This window comes from Episyrphus balteatus, chromosome 2 (genome assembly GCF_945859705.1).
Source record: "Episyrphus balteatus chromosome 2, idEpiBalt1.1, whole genome shotgun sequence".
Classification (NCBI taxonomy): Eukaryota; Metazoa; Arthropoda; class Insecta; order Diptera; family Syrphidae; genus Episyrphus; species Episyrphus balteatus.
Genome location: NC_079135.1, coordinates 93,337 through 119,023, shown reverse-complemented (window position 1 = coordinate 119,023; position 25,687 = coordinate 93,337). Strand labels below are relative to the sequence as shown.

Sequence of the window (25,687 nt, the reverse complement as noted above, 5' to 3'; positions counted from 1 at the left end):
TTTTTTTTTTTGGATATGTGCTAAAAAAGGCGGGAGGTGCAGATGCAAAAACTCTTTTTTATACCTATGGATTTTCATAGAAACTTCAGAATTTTTTTATGATTAATTTAACATATTTATCAACCTAAATTAGGTTTATTTAAAGAGATGTATTGGAACTTTTTTATTTCGGCGAACCCCACATGTGGATCCGTGGTGTTAAGTAGTAAAGTGGGAGAGCTGTGATCCCATTCGAGATCATGACTGTCGTCGAAAATGGAGAAGAAAAAGAACATTGGAACTTTTTTATTTCTTCTTCTATAATCAATATTTCTTGGATACTAATAATAACTTATCCTCTCAACAAGTAGGTACAGTTCTCAAATTGTATACAGTACAATTAACTACGATAATTTTGATAATTATTTTGATTTTTGTATTACCGAACTCCCTGATTATTAATAGTATGAGACAATGTTCGCAACATCTTAGATATTGTAATTCTTTTCTCTAAATCACTTATGGAATCGTTATATTGACATGAGGAGTGTTTGCCCCTCGGTACGACGTACATAGGTACATTTGACCAAAAAATGTTATCAAAATTATTTGTTCGTATGTATTTTCAAATGAAAAAGGTTCTTAAGAAGTTTAATTAATAAATACAAAAATTATTTACCATATTTTACAATTTTTGTAATTTGTATTAACCAATAAGATATTTCAGTATAAAAAAGTTACACATACGCCACAGTGATTCGCAGTTAAGACACAAACAAAAAAGTTAAAACAATTTATAGCTGACTAAACAATTACATTAGTAATAGAGCATTAAACAAATCTCAACATTTTGCATAATCTGATGCTAAGATTTCGAGGTCATTAAATATCGCAAGCGAAAATCGCAGAAAAAATCATAAAAACAAATGGTGGAAGGTGGCGGAGCTTTTTATTTTCAAACCTGATAGGGGAGAATTCTGCGAAAGTTATGTAGTACTAAGTTTTTAGATACCAAGGGCTACTATATTACTTTTTTGTTAATTTTTTTCTTTTTCAGCATTCGTTAAAAAATACTTTGAACTCTAACCTTAAATTATCAAAATTAAAAAATGAAACTTGCTTTGTTGAAAAAAAAAATATGCTGTGAATTAAAGTTAATACCTCTATGTTTAAAGACAAAACAAAAATCTTAAATCTTAATGGCTTCGAAATCTTAGCATCCCAAATGCAAAATTTTGGCATCTATTTAATGGTTTAGTCAGCTATAAATGATTTAAACAATTTTATTTGCATCTTAACTGCGAGTCACTGTGGCGTATGTGTAACTTTTTTATACTGAAATATCTTATTGGTTAATGCAAATTACAAAAATTGTAAAATATGGTAAATAATTTTTGTATTTATTAATTACACTTCTTAAGAACCTTTTTCATTTGAAAAAAATACGAACAAATAATTTTGATCACATTTTTGGGTCAAATACTTTCTTTTACTTTAATATTCGCAAAAGAAGACGATAATTTTCTGGGTCTTTTACACAAACTTTTCAATTGATTTGCGATAACTTAAAATATTTTGTAATTTACTGCTCTCTGCAACCATGACAACATTAATCGGTTAACTGTTTTTTTTTTTCTTATTTGTATTTTTGGTTCATACTTGCATCGTTTTTTGAAGAAAATGAAAAGTAAGCTTTACATTTATTGCTTCGTCTTTTTTGAGGATCTTTCCGTTTCTCTTTCTAGCTCTTCTTATTCATTTTCGTGTTTTTATTTCATGTTCGCAAATATTCACTTGCAAATGGGTTTGCGTTTTTTTTAACGTTTCATTTTCTTGGGGAAGAAGATCGATTTCTTTCTTTTCCTTTCGTTTGGTATAAAAGACCTTTTTGCCCGGAGTCACTCGATGTAAATGGTGTTTTGTTTTTATTAAGTGTTGGAATAATTGGCTCTCACCAGAATCTGTAGAGCCGACTTTCGATGGAATCTGGATTGCAACCTGGAATATTGTATTACCTTTTACTCAATTAATATTTTTTGGACGCCATTCTTGATATTCGGAGGGTGGATTTTAGCATGCCTTCCTCGGGTGAAGTCTTTCCCCCTACCCGATTGGTATATGTAAATTCATGAATACATCAAACTGATTTCATAGGTTATCTGTTTAGGTTTGGCATTAAGTTGCTCTTGAAGAAGTGATCGTAAATTAACAAAATATTTAAATTTAAAAAAGTTCAATGTTTAATAACAGTTATATTGGTATAATTGTGAACATCTATGATTATAACACTTAAACATACACTTAAACGCTTCAACATAAGATTGACATAAGTAACGACTTAAGGCACTTGCATTTCATCTTTGTACTCACCGGACTATAATTTAATGGAGCCCGGCTAACAGCTATAGGAAAACCTGATGGCTGCGGGCTGGCTGCTTGAACATAACCCACGCTATCTGCACCACTGGAGCTGTACATATCAATTGTCGGCCCGGGCGAGTTTGTTGATGGAAACCCTTGCCTAGGTGTTGTTGTATGAGGTGATGCCGACGGTCCAAAACCTTGGGCAGCTGCCGCTGCCTGATAATTATTCATCACTGTAAATGTTTGGTAAGAGGGTAGTTCTATCAGAATTAGGTTAGTGTTTGTTGTTGAAACCAATTTAATTTGTTTAAAAAAAATAATTTTAATACAGAATATTATTTAATACCTGAGAGTGCCTGAGTGAGCAATGGTGTATTATTATTTGGTGTTAATTGGCCGTTAGAAAGATCAACTGGAAGAGAAAGTTAAAAAAAAATCGATTCATTATTCAAATATATCTTTGTATTTATTTTTGCTACAAAACTATTATTATATATCTTTCAAACTAGGTGAATCTAATTTTTATAAGAAAACATGAAAAGTAGATTACAATCTAAGCACTTTTAATTAATGACTAGTTCAAAAAAACTTTATTAATTAATAATACGGAATACACTTTTGTATATGTATATATATATATATGGCTGCACCGAATAGTTTATAAAGCATATCCACTTGCGTTAATCCCCAAGTTTGATTATATATTTAACTTTTATTTGAGTACGCCATACGCCTATGTGGGCGAAAAATCTTCTTACAAATATTCCTTACAAATTTACCAAATCAAGAATAAACCGATAAAATAAATTGCGAATTTTATTCAAGGCATTAGATTTGAAAATATTGTTTGAAAACAAGAAACAATAATACATAATCTCTTATTTTTTAAATTTTGTACTATTGCAAAAGTAGAAAGGTTTTTTTTTTGGCGAAATTAATATTAAATCAATTGTCAGATTGTTGAAATAGTATTTAGCATTTTGAGAAAGAGTTACAAACAAACAAAGAATGAAAACCTACTAAGTTTTTCTCATTGATTTAGCTATAAAAGCCAAGATATGTATGAGTATTGAATACATAATTTTTTTTTTAAATCATAAAAAATTGTTAGAAATTAAATATTTAAGAAAATTATGTCACTGTCTAGCTGTTGCTACAGAAAGTTCGAATATTTGTTAATAATTATTTGTTTATTTTCGTTACTCCTATAGTTACACTTGTAGTTTTTTAGAAGCAAAATAATTTGACTAAGCCCTGATTTTTCAATCTTCAGTTAGACTATCAGAAGAACAAAAAATACCAAATGTCAATATAAAAAAAACTTTTATTCCTAGGAATAAGCTCTAACTGAGGTTTATCTGAGTATTGAAAAATTGGCCCTAAATGAAAATTTTTATGAAACAGAAAACTACAACTCCATACTTTATTATTTGTGCTTGTAAATAGTTTTATGAAATAGGCCCCTGGATTCCCTCTCAATGCTGAGAATACTTTGCATTGTTCATTGTGTGTGTAGTCATGTACATGTGGTATTAGCTTATGTAAACGCTTAAAAAAAACAGAATTTATTTAATACTAGGAAATAAAAAAAAAAAAAAAATAAACCTCTAGTGCTTATTACCAAATGAAAAATGACAACAAAAACCCATACAAATTTAAATTTAAAAATTGGTAATTAAATCTTAACCTTACTCGTGTATAACTCGCTCCACTTAAAAAAAAAAATAAAAAAAATGTATAACTGGGACGTTTAATCGTTTTTAAAAGAACAAACATATTTCCTTAATATATCAAGAACGGGAGCTGATTGAGTTTATCCGGCATAAAAAAAAAGTATAATTTTGTAAACTAGTATAATAAAATAAATTATATCTATTTTGTTGTTTTGATTTTATCAGTTAACATTATATACGGGTTGTATATGTTACACTGGTTGTTTACTTCATATTTGACATTTTATGCAATTCGAAATGTTTTGAAAAATACTAATAATTTAATTACGGGTTTTAACATACAGAGCATTGTATATATATTTCTATAGTACTATCAATCGACTAAAATACCTTAGCGACATCTTTTGGTAGATCTGCATTTCAATTTTCTGGATAAGGTTCAAATATAAAATAAACTAGCGATCCCAGCGGTGGCGACGCAAAACAGAAAATTCTGCTTCATGAGAGTACTATAGAAATATATATACAATGTACAAAGTATTATGCTGATATTCATATTCCTACAAATTCTCCTGAAAACTAACAATATTTTATCACAAACTTCCATAATCTTTAAGTTATAGTGTTAACGCAATGATTCAGATTGACTCATTTTGATTAACATTTATTTAGAAGAATGAATAAGACTTATGTAGGACTATTCTGCCCATAATCTCGTAAAGGCCCTAGCTACAAAATTTTCAATTTTTTTTTTATTTTTTTTAATTTATTCTCATTAATTATTTCAAAATGTACTTTTGATGTTTTTCATTTTTATATGCAAATTGCGATATTAGATTTAGTGTTTCCCTCTATAACTTAGAAGTAAGAAAATATTAGTTAGGGCCTTTACGAGATTATGGGCATTATTGTAGGAGCTTTCCATTGTAACTTAGATGAAATTTTTGCATGTTTTTTGGTGTTTGAAATAGATTTTAAATGTGTTACAGTATTTATATCGATTTGAACATTTAGAAATAATTTAAGATCGTCTCTTCTATGTAATGAAGCGTCTCAGTTTAACAAATATTGTCAGGGGCGGACTGGCCCACCGGGCATTCTGGATTTTTCCCGGTAGGCCCTCGGGCAAGAAAACATTTCTTAAAAGCACTTGAAGTTCAATTTTTAAATTCACTCACGTCATGCTTCAAATCGGTTTCTGGCCTTTTTAGTCAGTATAAATCTATTGGGCCCCTTATGGATCTTTCGAGAACTATAGAATTATGTTTGTGAGCCCCCTATGTATGTTTCGAGGCCCACAGAATTATGTTTGCGGCATTTAAGTCAACGTAGGCCTCCTATGGATCATAATGGGCCTACCGAATTCTGTTTGTGGGTCCCCTATGGATTTTCAAAGGGCCCCATATGGATATTTCGAGGCCCACAGAATCATGTTTATGGCGTTTAAGTCAATGAAGGCCTCCTATGGATCTTTAGGGGCCTACCGAATTCTGTTTGTGGGTCCCCTATGGATTTTCAGGGGGCCCCATATGGATCTTTCGAGGCCCACAGAATCATGTTTATGGCGTTTAAGTCAATGAAGGCCTCCTATGGATCTTTAGAGGCCTACCGAATTCTGTTTGTGGGCCCCCTATGGATTTTCAGGGGGCCCCATATGGATCTTTCGAGGCCCACAGAATCATGTTTATGGCGTTTAAGTCAATGAAGGCCTCCTATGGATCTTTAGGGGCCTACCGAATTCTGTTTGTGGGCCCCATATGGATCTTTCGAGGCCCACGGAATTATCTTTATGGCCTTTAAGTCAATGAAGGCCTCCTATGGATCTTTGGAGGCCTACCGAATTCTGTTTTGGGGCCCTATATGAATCTTTCGAGGCAAAAAACAAAAAACAACAAAAACTTAATCTGTATAGATTTTTGAAAAATCCAGATCCAGATTTTACTTTCTCTCGATAAAAACAGTGGTGCCAAGGTACTTTATTTGTTGTGTTAAGCCTGAACTACATCAAAACACAACGTTAAAAAAGTACAAAAAAGTAAACACGATGTTTTTTCTTCTTCCCCCTAGTAGCTTGTTTGTATATCTCTCTTTCATTTTAAAAAAAGTATTCGGTTCAAAAAGCTTGAACAAGACCAAGTTTTCGATTTTCACAAAGTTTCGATTTGTGAAAAAACAAATACACTGAAACAATATTTTATATCCTTTCCGTAAGGTAGCTCTTCGATCACATAGTTCCTGTCATTTTCCGAAAAAAAAGCTCTTTTGACAAACAATTGAAATTTCAAATACATTCGATTCCCTATAAGTCGTACTGTATCACTAACAATTCTCGAGCTACTTGTATTGTTTCAACCGTCCTTTGCTTCAACAGTACCTAATCTCCCCTAATTAGAGATTAAGGTGACAAAATATGAAATAAAAGTAACAAATTGAGTTTTTAAAAAATATTGAACTCTTAATTGTTTTGCAGCAAAAAATATTTTGATTTATTAATTATTTCTTATTATTAAGAAATGTTTTAGTGAAAGAATTGTAAAAAACAAAAATCTATTATGAGCGGAGGGAGCAAAATACAGTTGCAAAGTCGGGACTTTTCGAAATTTCGCAAAAACTGCATTAAATCGAAAACCGTAAGAATTTGAGATGAACAAGTTACCAAATTCTGAGAGTCCTTAAGTTAGCCTATCAGCATATTTCGTTTGATCCATTACTTTTGGGACACCCTGTGTATACAAAATATTTAACAAATTTTTAGCAAACACGAGTTGTGGTATAATTACGGTGACCATATTTCTGGGAGCAAAACCCGGAACAAAAAACATTATAAAATCGTAATAGAATGCATAGATAAAGAAAATATCAAAGCTTTTTATGTACCTGATAACTCACAAAAATATTTTTAATTTAATTTTATAAGAATTTTAATATCAATTTAAAAAATGATATAAAATTTAATTAATTTATCGAAGTACCTAATTTACCGGTTCAGTAAAAGGTACTGTTGGTAACTGTTAAAAATATTATTTTTTTTTGTGAAAATCGTGAAGTGTTGTTTTTTAACATTATCATTTTATTTTAAAAGATTTTGAAATTGTGAAATCTTAAATTTTAATTTAACTTTTAACATGTAATTAAAAGTTTTGAAATTTTAAAGGGTTCATTATTCAAAAAACTTTTTCTTGTGAAGCTTTAACATGACAAACAAAAGCACTGGATAAATTCACGAAAACTTTTAAAAATAAATGCTTTTATTTGAAAAAATAAATGATTTTTAGCATTTACATTTTCCAAACTTGGTCAATTAATTAAAAGTATGTACAATTAATAAAAAAGGACTATCACCGACTAATTTCTATAAGTCGGTTAATGTGGTTGCAGTCCTCGTAAAATGCCACATGTTCCGAAAAAATAGATAAAACATCCTTAACAATTATTCCTGACCGACCAACCCCTTATATTTTAGAAAAAGAAGGTGCAATAAATACGAGATCGTTAATAAAACGTTAAAAAATATTTCTAATATTTTTTATTTATATTAAGAACATACATACATTTTGAAAAAAAAGAGCTTGTTTCTAATTATTTTTCGACCACTGTATATAAAAAAACAATTTCTGCATATCAACTTTTATTTTTAAATATTTCGAGGAAGTAAATAATTATGTAAGTATTTTGTGGCCCTTTTCCTAAAAGTCCCGGAAGGCCCTTTGACTCCCAGTCCGCCCTTGAATATTGTTACCATAAACTAGATACATATGTTGCGTAACTTAAACGAAATTAAATCAAATAAGTTTAAGCGTTTATTTTTACTTAAAACTTGATGAAAAGTTTGGCTGGGTGAATATAAATTTAGGAGTTAATTTCGCCAATACTTGTTAAATCTTGACAAAGAGTTATCTGCCTCTAATGAAGTTTAGTTTTTCATTGCGCAATAAATCCCATCTATTACTTTTTCCTAGTTATAAAAAGTTACCATTTTTTCATGGAATGCCCCTGTAATAGGTACTTTTGTTCAACTACTTGAGATATGACAAATTAGGTTTTTAATTTTTGAAAATTTCTTTAAAAACTTCAAGTTGCATAGCTACTATCTACAATAATAAAAATTCTGAAATTTAGGAGTTATATTAATTTTGCAATTTGGCCACGCAACAATATATTTTTGAAAAATACCATAATCAAAATAATGTCTAGGTATAATTAAAAGCAATAATATAATTTAAAACTTCGAGTTTTTAGCCAAAAATTCTTAACATATAGGTAACAATTGAGTCCAACACGACTTAAATTATGTTTATTCAAATGTAATTCTAAGCCTTTAAGTATAAAATAATTATTGCTCTAAATCTATTGCAGTAGTTATATTCTATGATAAAGCACAATCTAAGACTTTAGACACACGGTTTAATCTACATACATGTACATAATATCTAGGTCAAGAACTCTTAAAAAGAAAACTACTTAAGATAAAAGTCACACAAGTTTAAAACAAATCTTAGTTTCTGACCTTTTTGTGTTAATGATGTTGCCTCTGGAAGCATATATATTCAGCGCATTCCTTTACGTATGAGGTAGTAATTTTCTCAATCAGAGAGCCTTTGTTATTTTTAAAACAAGTTTGATTGGATACAACCTTATTTTACTAAATACTGGGTAACTGAATAAATCAATATAATTTGTACAAAATTTGTCATTCATATAAAACAAAAAAGTTTGGTTTTGCGGTATCGAAAGTACACTTTATTATGCATTAATATTTTGTGCTTAAATCACAGATTACATAACATTAGCAAGCAAGAAGCAGTAAAAATATTGTTATTTACACATTTGCATTTATTTTGGCATCATAAAATAGTATATCAGGATCATTTGATAAGTGAAAGTATTAAAGAAAAGCAATTTATTTCAATAAAAAATTAGTACCTATATTTAAAAAGAAAATTGCAATCGTTTAAATATTTTTTTTTTGTATGTATAAAATTATTGGAAAGAATCTTATTCGCATTCTTGATACTTAAATATTTTGTTTTTCTTCACAAAAATGGATGGACATTTCATTTTAAAATACATTTCTTATGAGAAATCGCTACGCTTAATAACTATATATTATTACCGATTTTACTTAACATATTTGGCAAACAAATATCTACCAATTAACCAGAATAGCTAATGGATTCAAATATTAAAAAAACATACAGCTGTCTTGTATTATAAAGCAAACTACACATCAATATTAAGTAAATAAAAAATGAACCAAATTTTTAAATAAAGCAAAAATATTAAAATTGTATTAGTATTTTTTGTTTAATTATGATTATATCAATTACTAATTATTTAGCTACACCTAATTACTTAACTCTAGAAGAAAAAAAAAAAAAAACAACTCGTTTCTACAAAAACAACTTTAAACACGCTATATCTCGGCAGTAGATATTTTTTACCTCGTTTTTCTTTGAATGTTTAAATGTTATACTTGAAGCAGATTCTTTCAGTAGAATCAGATGGGAAAGCTGTTTTTAGCACCCTTATGTGGAAATACATACCGGCATAAGATATCCTCACAAAAAAGATTCTAAGTATAAATATAATTTATATGCTATACATGTTAATAAATTTACGAACTAATTGAAGGAGTATATTTAAAAAAAAAAAAAAAAAAAAAAAAAAAACAAATGTAATGTAATGTAAAATTCAATTATGGCTGTCAAATATCCCGCAAGTAGTTCGTTAAACTAATCCCTATTTAGTTTCAATATTTGTTTAGCATAATAGTGCATACAAATATATATTTGCTATAAAAGTTTATTTTCCTTGTCGAGTATGCGTGGCACGGCACACCGACCGCCATCACGTTGTACATATGAAAAAATAGAAGATTATGTTTTGGTTTCGTGAATAAGATCTTTTTCCAATGTTTAGACGAACTACGTATATTGCCAATGACTTGAAATGGGACCTATAAAAAAGTTTAAAAATTAAAGCAACTTCTATTAAACAACTCTTAATCATAGTCAAAGAAAGATAGGAAAACAAGTTCTCGAATTTTTATATTTTCACCCTCTACCACCGTACCAACAGTCTATAGAAATCCCTCAATTGATATTTTTCAGAGCCACTTTCAAATAGAGGTTTCGATGGATTTTAAATTTACTATAGAGGGTAAAATTTGAATCTTTCTTTGACTAACACAAGATGTACATACATAATATATTAAAAGATCAAATGGCAACTTAAGAATAGAAATATATTCCGGAATAACTACGACTCAATACAAATTATAACTGAAAATTAAGAACCAGAAACTATCTCCCATGTTCTGCATTTTATGTTTTGCAAATGGCGAAAGTGAAATTGAATGTTCTGCATTTCGGTTAATTTTTTTTTCTGTGTATAGACAAACTTGTGATTGCAGTATTTTTTTTTTTTAGAGGAATTCCTGTAACTGCGGAATACCTGGATAAAACTCGTTTAGCAGATAATTTTATCTCTGCAGAATCGAAGTGTTAGAATTTGTATGGATAATTTTTCCAGAAAAGCTTTTAAATTTATCTCCCGAAATTGATGCGAAAGCAAGTTTAAGGGTTGTAAACTTAGGAAACACTACAAAATTACACAATTAATACTTCTTTCACAGTATTTTCTCATAAAGTAGAACAATTTGTATTTTTAAGTTATTTTTTGCATCTTTAAAAACAATGAAAATTAGATACTCAATCTTTATCTTGTAAAATTAATACCGTTATTAATTTTTTTTTTCTTTGTAGGAAACTTTGTAAATAAACGACACTGAGGATCCCCACTTTAAAAAAAAAGGTTTTTTGCTTGGAGTGAGACGACTTTCACACTGAATTTGTATTGGCCAAGTAGTTCATTCTGTTACTACAATAATACAAAAAATTGTTCATGACTTTTGCCTCTACACGGCGCCCGCCATAATAAAATGCAATGCAATTTCACATAGCCTACGGACAAGCTCGACTTTTCCAACGTCTAGCATGAACGAAATGCAGAACATGGAATTTCATTTCGAATGAAATTGAAGATCGGTTTCTTCAATATCGATTGAAATACAGAACATTGCGTATAATGATTTGATGCACTTTCTTTTCCCCATATAAGAACTGATTTGTTACCATGCATGTTGATACTCATAGTCAAAAGATAAAGAAATTCTAGTTAATATATTTACTCATTTCAAATATCTACCTACTTTTATTTACTTTGAATATGAGTTAAGGAAGATACTAACTTGTAACTAAAACCAAAAATTAAAAAAAAATAAACACTAAGCAATCGATAATATGTTTTAAATTGGTTTCATTAAGGTAAATCTGTTTCTTTTGAGCCTAAGAAATTATCTTTATTTATATTGATTACGTAGTGAGTTTCATTTAAAAAGTTACATTTCCCAGAAATTGTGACTTGATGGCCGTTGTACGCGTAAGTGCAGTTGCAATTGGTAAGTTTAAGGCCTGTTGATATCCTGATGAAGACTGTGTGGAACTTGTATTACTATTGCCACCACGCCTGACTGAGTTTAATGTACTACATGTGGCAAAACTTCTACCAATTCCACATATTGTTAAACCTAAGAGTTTGTAAAGGAAATCAAAAACATAATGAGTGTTAAACAAAAATTAAGTCTACAAATAAATTTTTTTCAATTTTTTTATTTTTTTTTTGTTTCTAAATTGTTTTTTTTTTTTTTTATATAAGTTAAAACGAAGAAAATTGTGTTTCCCTGTTTACAGCACATAGAAGCATCTTAAGGCTACATAAATCTCAAGCCCATTGGTTTAAAGTTCCAAATATTCGGAATTTGTGTTATCCTTACATTCAAAATAATTATAAATGTAATTACTAACAAAATAAGGTGGAGCATTGTCATTCAATGTTTTTGAAAAATTGCATAATGTAATGCTTGTGTTTATCGAGAATTTCGTGCCGCACTTTAATGTTGGAAGTTGTTATAAACCAAAAATATTAAAACAAAAAAAATCAAGCAAATAATGATCACAAAATTGATCATTGTTTTTCAACCAAACCATTTTCAAAGAAGATGGCACATTTTTCTATGGAGCTTGGGCCCAGTGTGTTCAGTAACGAAATTGGTATCAAATGAAAGGTGACGGTAAGCACATTACGTGGGTAAAATATTTTCAAATTCGTTAGTGGGGTTTTGGAGATATTTGAGTTTGAAGTTTCGGATTTCACAATCAAGATTTCAGCTAATTTTTCGAACAATTAATCGTAGAATGCGTAATAATGGGTGTACAGAAATAATATTGGTATAAAATAAAAGGTATTTTTCTTGTCTATAAATCTGTATCAAAAGTTTTTTTCTTTATTATTAGTATTTACTTCTCAAAAGGTGATTTTTTTAAGCGAGGCATTTGGCACATCGAAATATCAAAATATTCAGTGGTGACATGCACTTTTTTTTTGTAATTTTTCGATAGCTTAATGTGTTACCTTTAATTCTATATATAAAATAGTTCTATAAAACATACAAAAACCTTATAATAAGCAAAATACACAAAAACGCGCTGAAATATGCCTATTAAATAATAAGAATAGAAACTATAGTTCAGTCAATGGGGAAAAAATCTGGAAAAAGCTATGACTTGAGCTAAGTTTGAATGCAGTATTGAAGAGGTGTTTATCCCAAGTACAAATCTCAGATTGCGTATTGTTTGGTCTTGTGGGGCAACCGCCATTTTGAAAAACGCATTTGTCTCAATATCTCGAGAACGACTGGTCGGACAGAAAACTAGAGAGGACTTTTTAGATTGGAAATTAGTTAATCTTTCTTTTTCTAGTACATCATTTTTCTCTAGGAGTTATAATTTCAGAGTTACACTACCGAAAATTGTGTGTTTTTTGATATTTTAAATATTTTAAACAACCCTTAGAGTTAAGTGCGGAATTACTGAGAATGAGATACTTTGCGGTTCTGTTACTCTGAAAGTAACTCCTAGAGAAAAATGATGTACTAGAAAAAGAAAGATTAACTAATTTCCAATCTAAAAAGCCCTTTCTACGCATTCTACGATTAATTGATCGCAAAAATAGCTGAAATCTTGATTTTGAAATCTGAAACTTCAAACTCAAATATCTCCAAAACCCCACTAACGAATTTGAAAATATTTTACCCACGTAATGTGCTTACCGTCACCTTTCATTTGATACCCATTTCGTAAGTGAACACACTGGGCCCAAAAATGTGCCATCTCCTTTCATACCCTAAATTTAAAGTTTTATTTCAAGGTCTTACTATTTAAAAAACATATTTATATAAATTATTGATTGGAACAGTTGATCGTTTTTTTGTTTTCAAATTTTTTAAATTCAAATTTATACGGGACACTGCGGCGTATGTGGGACATTTTTTCATTGCAAAATCTAAACGGTTTATAAAAACAATTTTTGTAGTTGATCAATTCACTAAACTAGATGACTTGACTATTAAAGTTACCGAGTATTAGGTACTCGAAATGTTGGAAATTAGTTCTTTTTTGAGTTTCATAGCTTAGATTTTAAAGTCTCTGGTGTATGTTGAAAATTTTGTATAGCAAAATATTACCGGTTAATAAAAATATGAACTAAAACTGATAGCATACAATTTTGGAAAATACGCAAATTTTTGTGTCAAAGAATTTCCTTAAAAATTCAAAACCAAAATTGAATCAGTTGAAATTTTTTCTCATTCCAAAACTGTGAATGTGTAAATTAATGCGTTTTTCAGTTTCTTCGATAAAAAACATAAACAATTTTAAAATTCAAATTTAAACGGGTCACTGTGGCGTATGTGGAACATTTTTGTATTGCAAAGTCTTAACGGTTTATAAAAACATTTTTGTAAGTAATTGATCTTTCAGTTAAAAATTTCAATATAAAAATTACTAAGGATTTAATCTGAAACACTATACAAATATCGCCTAACTCACACCAAAAGTATGAATGTTTAAGTTTAATTGCTTTAGAGCTTCTTAAAAAAAAGCAATTGGAAGTGATGTTTTTTTTTAATAAATAGTTTAACATTTAAAAAAGATACACTTTTTTAGATAAATGAGATGCAGACGAAATCTTATATTTTCTTATAATCAATATTCCAAAAAAATTTAAATCTAGATGTTAATAAAAGAATACACTATTTCGATTGAAAAGTTGTTTGTATTTTGTTTATTGAATTAAATGAAAACGAATACACAACTGTTTTTAACACAAAAATGTGTAAATAATTTGTTTATAATATTTGGTTTTAAAATAATGATAAATATACCGAATATACTAACGTTTGCTTTAGTTTTTAATTAATTTAAATATGTATGCCAAAATATCTGTCCAATCCATATATATGCATTTGTTCCAGTTCTTTGTCTTTACCTAAAGATATACCATACTTTATACATACAAACATTTACCAAAGTTATACTCCGCTACACAAATTGACACACAGTATAATTTATTTGTTTTATATTTAATTAAAACTGTGAAGATTAACATTTCATTTTCAAAGGTATAATGTTCACAATGGAGTAGCCAACACGTTCAGTGCATGGAATGTGTACTTTTGCAACTACAGAATGTCAAATCTTTTTAAGGCGATACAACCACACAAAACAACCGTTTGTATGGTTTTTACAATATAGGCACAATCGGCACAAAGTGTCTGCAGGCTGCTTGAGATTTCAAAGAATAATAAATTTCCTGATGTGCGATAAACGAATTTAAATGTACTAATTTATCATATCTAAGAGCATTTATATTATGGAAAATAGAGTTTTGCATACTTCCCGCGATCTCTCGTAACTTTGTTGGTCCACACTTATGGTTTGATAAACAATTTCGTTGCTCCAAAAATTAAAAACACATGTACTATGTAATTATAGATAGTCTCAACATATCATATTTCCAAGATAATGGTGCTTGTTTTTGACTCCTCTACAAGAATCGGTAACTATTCATCGCTGCCTAGATTATCAACGTACCCTTTAGTATAAACTATCTTTTATTGGTTAGTATATGCACAAAAGTTTGACGATTACATGTATATATATTTTTTTATTATTTCATTTTAATGAGGTTTAAAATAAATATTGAAGGAAAACTTCATATTGGAATTCTTTTTTTAAACATAACTTTCAGCCCAGATTTATAGATTCACCATAAGAGGGAACGTGACATAAAAAAACTACTATATTTAAAAAAGCCAAGAAAAGATGAAACTTTGTATCACTCTTTTCAAGACAAATATCAACATTTCTTACCTGTAGGGTAAGGTAGTCCAAAGCTGGGGTATCCAGAGTATCCTCGGCCTGCAGCGTAAGCGGCATAAGCAGCTGCTGGGAAGCCTGTAATTTAAAGTTAATATTTAATGTTAAGCAATGTAAATAATATATTAATTAAAGATTATATTTTGTGTCAAAAAATAAAAAAGAATAAAATATATAAAGACTGACTTTTGAAGAATGAAATTCGGTAAATATTTATTACATCTCATTTATATAGAACTTGCGTACGAAAAAAAAAAACAAATAAACTGCAGAAACAATAAAATTAAATATAGGAGTATGTAAAACTAAGTAAAAAAAAAGAATTATTTTAAATCTTATGAAGAAAAATAAATTCAACTCACCATCAGGAAGAGTTCCAAGTCCCCACATAATATTGTCTGTGAAAATTAAAAAAAAAAAATTAGTAATTTTTGTTCCAACAACATGAATTCATTGAATTATTTTCCTTTGATTATAAATTTTTTTCTTATATAATAATTTATAATAATGACAAATTATAAATTAAAAAAATTCTAATTTCTATTATGTTTTCTAAAATTCCTAAAACAAAACATATAAGTATATAAGAGTATCTATTTTATATTGTTATTTTGTCATTTTTTTAATGTCCACTACAAAATGATTGACTTTCTAGTAGGCTTCTTATATTATTTTAAACACTGTTCTAATATTAGTAATAACATCGAAAAAACGGCATTGAGTTACAAATATGAATAATTATTGCGTAATCTACTTGCAAGTATCACCCGATGTCATAAATAATGTTTTCAACGATAGCCACGATAGCAAGGATAGCAATGATAGCAACGATAGTCACGACAAAGAGGGATTGTGTAAAACGAGAGAGGTGTAGTAGATCCAAACTAAGCCAAAAAAAATATTTTTTTGATTCTCACATACATTCTAACAGCAGAAGCAACAAGTCAAACGATAGGCAAATGGCGGTCGGAAAGGTAAACGAGTATCGGCGAAATAAAACGATGTATCGTAATACGTAATCGCATTTGAACGAGAACGGAGTAGCTTCAACGATAAGTAATTGTTTAACAAAATAGGGCCCCTGAGTATTTTTCGAGTGTTAAATTTACGACGAGTAATAAATATACGACGACGGTGAATTTTTGCAATGACTACGATCGAAAAACAAGGATTTTTGCCCCTTAAGCCAGATTTTTGGGGTGGAATGAATTTTGTAATGAGTAAGACTAACCCAACAAAACGTGACAGTATTTTTTAAGTATTAAACAGTGTGTTTTAAACATATCGTTAATTTATAGTTTGGAAAGATACAATGTTGAAATGTTCTGTTGGTCTTACGTTCGCTGTAATAAACAAGTTTTGTTTGCTTTGAGTTCAAAAGTAAAGTTGGAAAAAATATAAAATTGCCTGAAACAAGCATTGAAGGATTAAGGTTCGACTTGAACTTCACGCAAAATGATATGTCTTCTTTTTTACTTATACTATTTATTGATGTATAAATCTAATTTATCAAATTTGATATGCAGTTTCTTCTAATATGCAATTTTTTTTTAATTAGTCAGTAAATTTATTTTTCTAATGAATCATCACACCAAGTATTAAATTGATACTAAATAAAGCTTAAAAGTATCATCTTCAACGTTTCTATTCTTTTTATCTATTTTGATTTACAAAAAGTCATTGAAACTTAAATAAAATGCACGATCTACTTTAAATAGTCAAGACAATATGGCTTAACAATGGAATATATTTTATATAAAACATTAAAAAAAAAACATACATTATGTATTTATATGTAAATGTACATATTTGTATATTTAATAACCATAACGTTAAAAAAATCGTTATTATTAAAATTGATTCTAATATACAAATGTTTGTATAACCTTAAACAAAAATGTTTGAGTTTGCACTTTGCAGTACTTCTGAACATTCCTGAACATTTTAAATTTTCAGGTGTTCACTTTTCGAAATTTCACATTAAACTGAATATAGAATTTCGAAAGGCGAAGATCTCTAAAAATTTAAAGTCCTGTGTAAAATTTATGTGAAATACTCTATTTTTCGTCTTATCTGACAATAACATATTAATTCTTCAGGTTATTCTTTCGTTACTTTATTTAGTATAGTCTTTCATGAATACCCACATTTACCGTGTTGATGTGTTTAGCTTTTTGTTCGATCTTTATGAGCTGGCTCTTAAACCTATCACTACTAGACATATGGGTAAAAGCATCAGTGATGTCTAATTTACGAATACCCGGTCATATCGTTGACTTTTAATTATTTTGGAGTTTTTGTTTGCAGCGTAGACCTTGCGTACATAATGTTTAAAGTTTCACCGAGTGATACGAGCAATACATGAATTATCTTAAAATCTCTACAATGTTAATATTATATATTAATATATCACCACTTAAAGTATTTCAATGCACAGAAGCACTGGTAAATCTAAAAATAAAAGCTAATTTTATTATTAGTATTAAAAAAAATTATTGTTATTGCATATTTTAAATAAAACGACACACACACAATGTTCTATAGATTGTGAAACCAGTGGAACTAACCACAAGTACTACTTTAATCTAAAGAGCAGTTAATTTGCCTAAACAAAAAAGATTAGTTTGAAATGAAGCGAATATTATATATATTAATATTTAGATATAACCACACTCTATAAAACAATATCTGTTTAAGGAAGAAACAAATAAAAAAAAAGTAAAGCTATGAAATATAATTTAAAAGACACAATTGGACATAATTGTATGTTTTTTTTTGTTTACTAAATGCACAATCTGTTTTCCAATGTACGACATTCCAAATATTCACTGTATCGGTGCGATATTTTCATCTGGATGAGGTTGTATTAAATATGTCTAAGTAGCATGTAAGTAATTAAATGTTTTGTGGTTATTTAGCAAATAAGACATTATTCATTGTAAAAGTCTGCTTTCTTATAATGCAGAAATTATAGTTTTTTTTATAAGTTACAAATTTTATAAACACAAATGATCAGTCCATTGTGTTTACAGTCCTAAATCTATTATTTTAAGTTTATCTATATACGAGTAATTTCTTACACACGTAATGATATTAAATTCTTACAGTTAGAATTTTAAAACTAGGTTATGAGTTTATATCCTAATTAATTTTGTTTTAACATTTCATTTCTAATACAAAACAATGGGCTTGTTAATGCCAAAATATTTGATGATATAGAGATTACCTTCTAACTTTTTTTTGTTTAATTCAATTAAAACCATAATACAATTATAAATATTGATAAAATGTGTATTATAATTATAATTTGTATTCTATAAATATTTAATATTTTTTAAGATTTTAATACAGACGTTGAAACTAAATTAAGTGTTAGTATCTATGTATTTTTAGTAATATGTATTATATTTTTTTTAAATTTATTAACAATAATTTTGTTAAGTTATCAATGGCTTGGAAGCCCTAATTTTGTTTAATAAATTTAAACATTTTCTATAAAACAAATAAAAAATATATATAACTAAATGTATAAAATGTTTATGAAAACTCCAAAAGTAGAATTAGGATTGTATTTAGGCACCTCTTAATCTTGATAACAACTTTTTCAAAAAATTATTGATGTTGTTTGCTTAAATTTGTATGATACAAGGTTATTTTATGATTACTTTTAAGTAAGTCAAAATTAAATTTATCAATTGCATTGTGAAGAAAGTGGACATTGAGCTTGTTGTTAAAACCTGAGAGAATATTTCAAAAATTAGGTTTATTCTTCTTTACTAAATCACTAAATCAACAGTTAAGAACAAGTTCTTGTGTTAATCGGTTTCAGTTAAGCCAAATTTTTTGTTTTATATTCTTATAACATTATAGAAACCATTTATAAATTCTAAGAAATTAAAAGGAGAAAGGTAAAATAGTATGTTCAAAAGAGATAGTATTTTTTTCGACATATTATACAAAAGATATGCATTTTATCCAAATTTTTAAATTTCACATTGAAAGGAGACTGGGCACTTTTGTATGGGACGTGGCCCATTGGTGTAACACATTGAGACATACATCAAATGAAAGGGCTCGATGAATGTACTATTTTGTTATATGGGCAAAAGTCTTTATCTCGTGCAGGGAAAGTGCAGTGATGCAATTTATGTGCAAACATTTATGTAATAAAATTCAGAAAAGTATATGCATTTTGACTAGATGTTCGATTAAATTAATTCAAAAACATCATAATAACGGTGTTGGATCATCACCAGTTTTCACACATGACGCAATGCATTTTAGAACACTTTTGTATGGGACGTGGCCCCTGGGTGTAACACTTGAGATCTGAATGAGCGTACTATTTCTTTGTGCAGGGAAAGTGCAGTTGTGCATTTTGTGCTCAAAAATAAATGTAACACATTGAGACATACAATAAAATGTACTTATGAATGAGCGCCTTCACGTCAAAAATACCGTCTTGGATACAATACAGTATGACCGTTTAAGCTGGTACTGTCATGTACAAAGAAGAAACCCTGAGAACCCAGTTCAAAAGGCGATCGCAAACGACGCACAGTGGATCGAAACTATGAAAAAGTGGTCATGGGGCTGTAACTTCTGATCTAATGAACGGATTTTAAAACGGTTTTCGCTATATTGCTTCACAGTATTGAATTCAGTAAAAGAATTACAAAAACTTTTTAGTTCTTTAATTTTTTTGTTTACTTAAAATATCAGTTAACATTAAAAAAATTACCAAATTCTTAATTTACTACACCAAAAATTACTATTTTTCGTTGTTATCTCATATATATATAAATATATAAAAATGGTTATCATATGTAAATATTATGTTTTATTTAAAAATAAATTGGTATTATGAAAATATCAACATAAACATAAAAAATATGAACTAATATTATTGTCAACTTAAAAATGAAATTTAATTGAATGAAAGTTCTGGATTCTATTAAAAAAAAAAAAAAAAAAAACAAACAAAATATGATATAGCTATGCCTACACTAAAAGTATTTTTCACAAATTTATAAAGCTTTTTACAGTTTAATGTAAAATACTAGTAGGTAGCTAATAATGCAAATATAAATGAAGGTAACAGTTTACAAAAGAGCAATCAACGAATGATCGAATAAACGAACAAATGAAATTTTATATATTTTTTAAAGCAAATTTTTAACAAAAAACTGGATTAGTAGTAATCTAACTTAAAACAAGAAACAATTCAAAGAACAAATTTTTTGTAAGACAAATTTTAACTCGAAGCCACCAATTTTTTTTTTATTTTATGCTTACCTAGTACGCTGCTAAAGCGGAATGGAAATGTTTCTTAGTCTCCAAAGTCAAAAGCGAAAGTAAAAATTAAATAAATTAAAACTAAACAAAGGAGAATATGCAAGTTTGTATGGAACGTGGACGTTACGCGGCCAGGAATGAATTTGTTATTTTTTGATGTAACTAAGTCGTACATATAGTGTGCAGAAGTTTTATCCTTCACAAAGGTTTAAAATGCATTTTTGCATTTAACACTTTTTATAGATTGTCTCAATGTTCTAGCTTTAATGGGTATTTTAAGTGCAAAATATGATACTCTGTAATTTTACCTGAGTATGAAGACCTTTATCTTGAATATCCAACCACTAGAATCCAAACTATAAGGTTTTTAAAACAATAATTTCAAGCCTTTTTTGATAATGTTATCGTTCAATTTTCAGTTTGTTTTAACCGTTTGAAAACTCTCGAACAAAATCTAGAAGGCGTTGGCTTAAAAATCTAATATTATGAGTTCTATTGGCCGGATTTTCAAGAATAATGTCTTCAGGCTTAGGGAAAATGACAAAGTATCATTTTTTGTATTTAAAATCAAAATATAATTCGATTTGTCCTTTACACATTGAAAGATGCATTAACAATACTAATATTGCAATATCTTGCATTCTTTACGCAATATACAGCCAAACTTCCATAGTAAAAGTTTTTCCTAAGTTACTGTTCTTTCATTTGATACCAATTTCATTAATGGCCGCTAAACGTCCAAAATGCCCATTCTAATTTTGAAGAAAGAAATTTGACCTGAACAAATATTAGTGATTAAATTGAAAATTATTAAAAACTCTCCAAGTATTCAAGTACAGGTTAGAATGTCGTTTGCCAAACTGGTGTGCTGGAAACGAAAAGCATAACAAAATTTTTCTTTTTGCTGATTTTGTATGAACATTTAAACAGGTATACTTTAGAAATTGAAATAGGTATATTTTTTTTTTTTGAAAAATTTAAACTTTAGTTAGGTAGATTTCTTCCAGTTTTTGTTAAAAAATATTAAAAAATACATAAGTATATACAATTTCATATGCTCGTTCATTTGTTGATCGGATCTGACAGTGGTTTGCTCTTAAAATAAACTTAAAAATTAATTGTTCTCATTTTTTCTTTAATTTTTTGGTCAATCTGTTTTACATTAGGTATGTATTCAGTATTTATATTCTTGTTTTAACTACCCCATGCCACTTTTAGCTAGCCAAATAACACCAAGCCTCCCCCTTGCAGATTGGAAAAAAAAAACTATCTTATGGGTTAAATTTACAAAGATGGTGCTCTTGAAAACGGGGTCAAATTCGGTAGAATCCAAAATCTCAAAAATATTACACACAAAATATTAAGCTTTCATTCTAGACTACTTAGAAAGCTTGCATATGTAAGAATTTTTTTAAAAGCTTTTTCAAAGTTAAGTGAAAATTTCAAAAAGGTTTATAAAAGAACGTGTTTTTTGAGATTTTTATTTTAAATATAAAATTAAGATATCAGTATCTTATCAAACAAATTTACTTCAAGAAGATATCTTAAAAAATGAGCCAGGTATAAAAGTATGAAAATTGCTAAGAAAAACATCTTTTTTTTTTCTTGTGAAATAGCCCCCACTTGAGACTCTGTATCTTGGAAACCAAAACATTTTGATGAAAATAACTTGTGGACAATGAAAGTAGGGACAATTATCTATGCAATCCAAAAAAAATTTTGTACTAGTCAACGACAAATGCATTCAGTTGGCCTTAGACATGGAACAATTCAAAATCGAGAAGCCAGTCGACGTTTCCTGAGGTCAACCCGGCGAACCCCACATGCGGGGCCGTAGTGTGAAGCAGTAAAGTGGGAGAGCTGTGATCCCATTCGAGATCATGACTGTCGTCGACAATGGAGAAGAAGAAGAAGAATGAGCGCATTATTTTGTTGAATGGACACAAAACCTATCTCGTGTAAGGTGAAGTGGTGCATTTTATGTTCAAAAATGTATTCAAGGTTATTTTACATTTTTGTGTTTTTTAGAACAAAAAAAGGTGGAGAAAAGTCTAAATTCATAATAACAACCGCAATGCGAAAACACGTTTTATATATGAAATATTAATAGATAGTTTGAGTTGTATTTTTGAAATATTTTTTGTCATTGCATTTCATAAATCCATAAAAACCGATAAAGCATTTTTTTGATAATGAAAGCCGTTGATGTATTAGTCCAATAGAACACCGTTATTAGTGTTTTTGAGCAAGTTAATCGAGCATCAAGTCAAAATTTATACTTTTCTGAATTTTATTACATACATTTTTGAACATAAAATGCATCACTGCACTTTCCCTGCACGAGATAAAGACTTTTGCCCGTATAAAAAAATAATACACTCATCGAGACCTTTCATTTGATGCATGTCTCCATGTGTTACACCAATGGGCCAAAATGCCCATTCTCCTTTGATAAATTATGAAAAGGCAAATTTTAAGATTTTCAATTTTAAAAGTTGAAATAATTGTAATAGGTCAACCCCAAAAGCTATTCTAAGGTAAATTTATGTTTGATCATTTTTAATGACTCCTTGTTGCACTGTTTATAAACAAAAGGCGCTAAAATGACACTTTGCTAGGGGATTAGTGAAGACATGTATATATTTATTTTCTAAGAAATGGTAATCTTCATACTATTTTCGTAAACTTAAAAAAGTGTTCTCATAAACACAAGCAATTAAAAATAAAATCAATCATAATTATAAAATTATGTTTATAATTATATATTAAAAACGCTTATTAAATAAATATTTTTAGCCCTGAAGATCATACCTCGAAATATATTGGCAAATTTAAAATAAAAATGGCGTTTTTATTTGAATAATAAAGGAAGAAATACAACCACAAAATATTAACAAGCAATTAGATTAGCCTTATACGACATACGTAGGTTAGTAAAATTTTACACGACAAACAACAAGAAACGATTGCAGGTAAACAAACCTATTTGTTTGTTGTTGTTTATACGGAGAAAATTTTTTGCTAAACTAATTTTGTGCTTATTTGTTGACCCTTGAACAACAAACGATTACTTTCAATAAATAAAAGCAATAATTTGTTGTTGCTAACAATACAAAATATTTTCTAACATACGAACACAGTTACCAATAAAACACCGCTTCTATTAGGAAAGTCTGTAAAATTATCGAAGTAAATCTGTTCGACTTAAAAATGGCTGATAGTTTCAATTGCCTGCAAAAAAATAAACTACTAATATAAAGCTAGATTGGTGTAAGATAAAAAATATTTTCTTTACACATTACTTTAACAACAAATGAATGTGTAGCAAAACATAGGTGAAAGCCGAAGAAGTTTTCTGCTAATACCTAAGCAATCTGAAATCATTAAATCGAAACTAACTTCTCAAACTTTTTGAGCCTAAATATTCAAATCCTTTATTATTTTTCTTTTCTTTTTACCTATAAATAAAAATATATTATTATTAATTACTTTATTAATAATATCAGCTTTATCTAGTAGCTCTCTGGCATCGGTAGCAAAATATCAATATTGATAAATGGAATCACAGACTTGTAAATATTTTATTTGAAATAAAGGATTCTAAAGTAACTTCACTTTAAGTTCGGTAAAATCTAAGTGGCATGGCTGGATTTGAACCTAAAACCATGGTGATGGTTCATTAAACTTGACATCACGCCACGGGGTACGACCTTTAAAAACAATTTGTTGTTATCTTCTAAGAATGTTCTTAGATATTTTGAAATTTCAGTACATTTTTATTTAATTTCTGTAAATATTTAATGCAATTAAACTTTATTTGATGCAAAAGTGGATAAAAGAATGCAAATATTTTTAAAATTAAAGATGTGTACAAATAAAGAAAAAAAACTCAATTCATTTTGTTTCAATCAATAGTTTTCGAAGAAAAGTACCTACTTTTCAAAGTACTTTCTGAGACCTAATTTCAAATAAGAAGTAATAATTTCAATTTGGAAACAAATGAAAGCTTAATAATAGTGTAATGCTTTCTTTCTTCCATACAATACCTCAACACCTTCAACAAGTAAAAAAGAATCTGCAAAAGCATTTAACTTGGCTGCCCAACTAATACCATTATAGTAGACAATCACACTGTGTTCTACAAGCACTTCCAAAATATAAAAGAGAGATGAAAGACGAATTTATAAAACTCAAATCCATTTTCAAAGAAAACCAGTGCACTCTAGTACATTAATATAAGTTAGCCTAAAATGTGATCTTTCTATTAGTGTTATCAAATCGGTCCTATTGCTGTTGTAGCAAAAGTTACAAGAATATGAAATTAATGGAAATAAGTTTCAAGTTATATAATAGAAAGGGCGCAAATATATGTGAAACTTAAACTTATTAAACTTAAACAATTTAAATAGATGTAAAACACGAATTATATAATTTATGTATGTATAAGGAAAGGTACACTTAAAAATTTGAGCTTTTTTGGCACCTTATTAGACCAACTCATTTCCGGATCTCATATAATAAAAACATAAAAACGACTTCGGTAGATCGTTTTTGAGAAGAAAGTTTTAAGCCCCTTGCACATAAGAGCGACCAACGAATGAAGAAACAAATAAAATTTAATGTATTTTTAAGTAAATTTTTAACAAAAACTTTTTTAAACAGTAGCAAGCTAACTAATGTTTAATTAAAAAAATTACATTTTAGTTTCTTAAATAAGAAAAATATGAAAATACAGTTTGGTCGTTATGAATTAAAATTTAATTGTACGAACAAATGGTTTTCTCCTATTTTTCTTATTTAAGAAAAAAAATGTAATTTTTTTTTGTTGAAAAAATTAAACATTTGTTAGCTTGCTACTGTTTAATAAAGTTTTTATTAAAAAAATTACTTTAGAAAAACATTAAATTACATTTGTAAGTTCATTTGCTCTTTAGATACCAATACGACTTTTGAACAGCTTGTCGTGAAAAAAGAGTTCGATTACCTCTAACACAGTTTGGTTACATCAGACTCAGTGCAATAGACCCAAACAAAAAAATGTTTGCAAGCGTATAAAGCAAAAATGTATTGATCCCCTAAAATATTTGTCAAATCAAATAG

At 28.6% G+C, this 25,687-nt stretch overlaps 1 protein-coding gene and 1 long non-coding RNA gene across 11 annotated transcripts in view; both read right to left on the bottom strand.

Annotated features, from left to right (window-relative positions):
- The window catches only part of LOC129911934 (RNA-binding protein Musashi homolog Rbp6), a 103,710-nt gene that overhangs the window by 706 nt on the left and 77,317 nt on the right, over positions 1-25,687 (bottom strand). For 7 of the 10 annotated variants that reach the window (XM_055989959.1, XM_055989960.1, XM_055989964.1 and 4 more), the window contains 4 exons: positions 15,655-15,690; positions 15,287-15,370; positions 2,690-2,755; positions 2,350-2,603 (listed from right to left, as the gene is read on the bottom strand). In XM_055989959.1, coding sequence (XP_055845934.1) covers positions 2,350-2,603; positions 2,690-2,755; positions 15,287-15,370; positions 15,655-15,690 — 440 coding nt within the window. Of the gene's footprint in view, positions 1-2,349; positions 2,604-2,689; positions 2,756-9,699; positions 11,605-15,286; positions 15,371-15,654; positions 15,691-25,687 lie in introns of those variants that run through there. The other 3 variants (XM_055989965.1, XM_055989966.1, XM_055989968.1) reach the window with 2 other exon arrangements.
- Positions 1,568-2,336, bottom strand: LOC129911941 (uncharacterized). Its single transcript, XR_008771718.1, has 2 exons — positions 1,995-2,336; positions 1,568-1,940 (listed from the first exon to the last, which is right to left on the bottom strand). It is a non-coding gene; the product is annotated as an uncharacterized LOC129911941 (long non-coding RNA).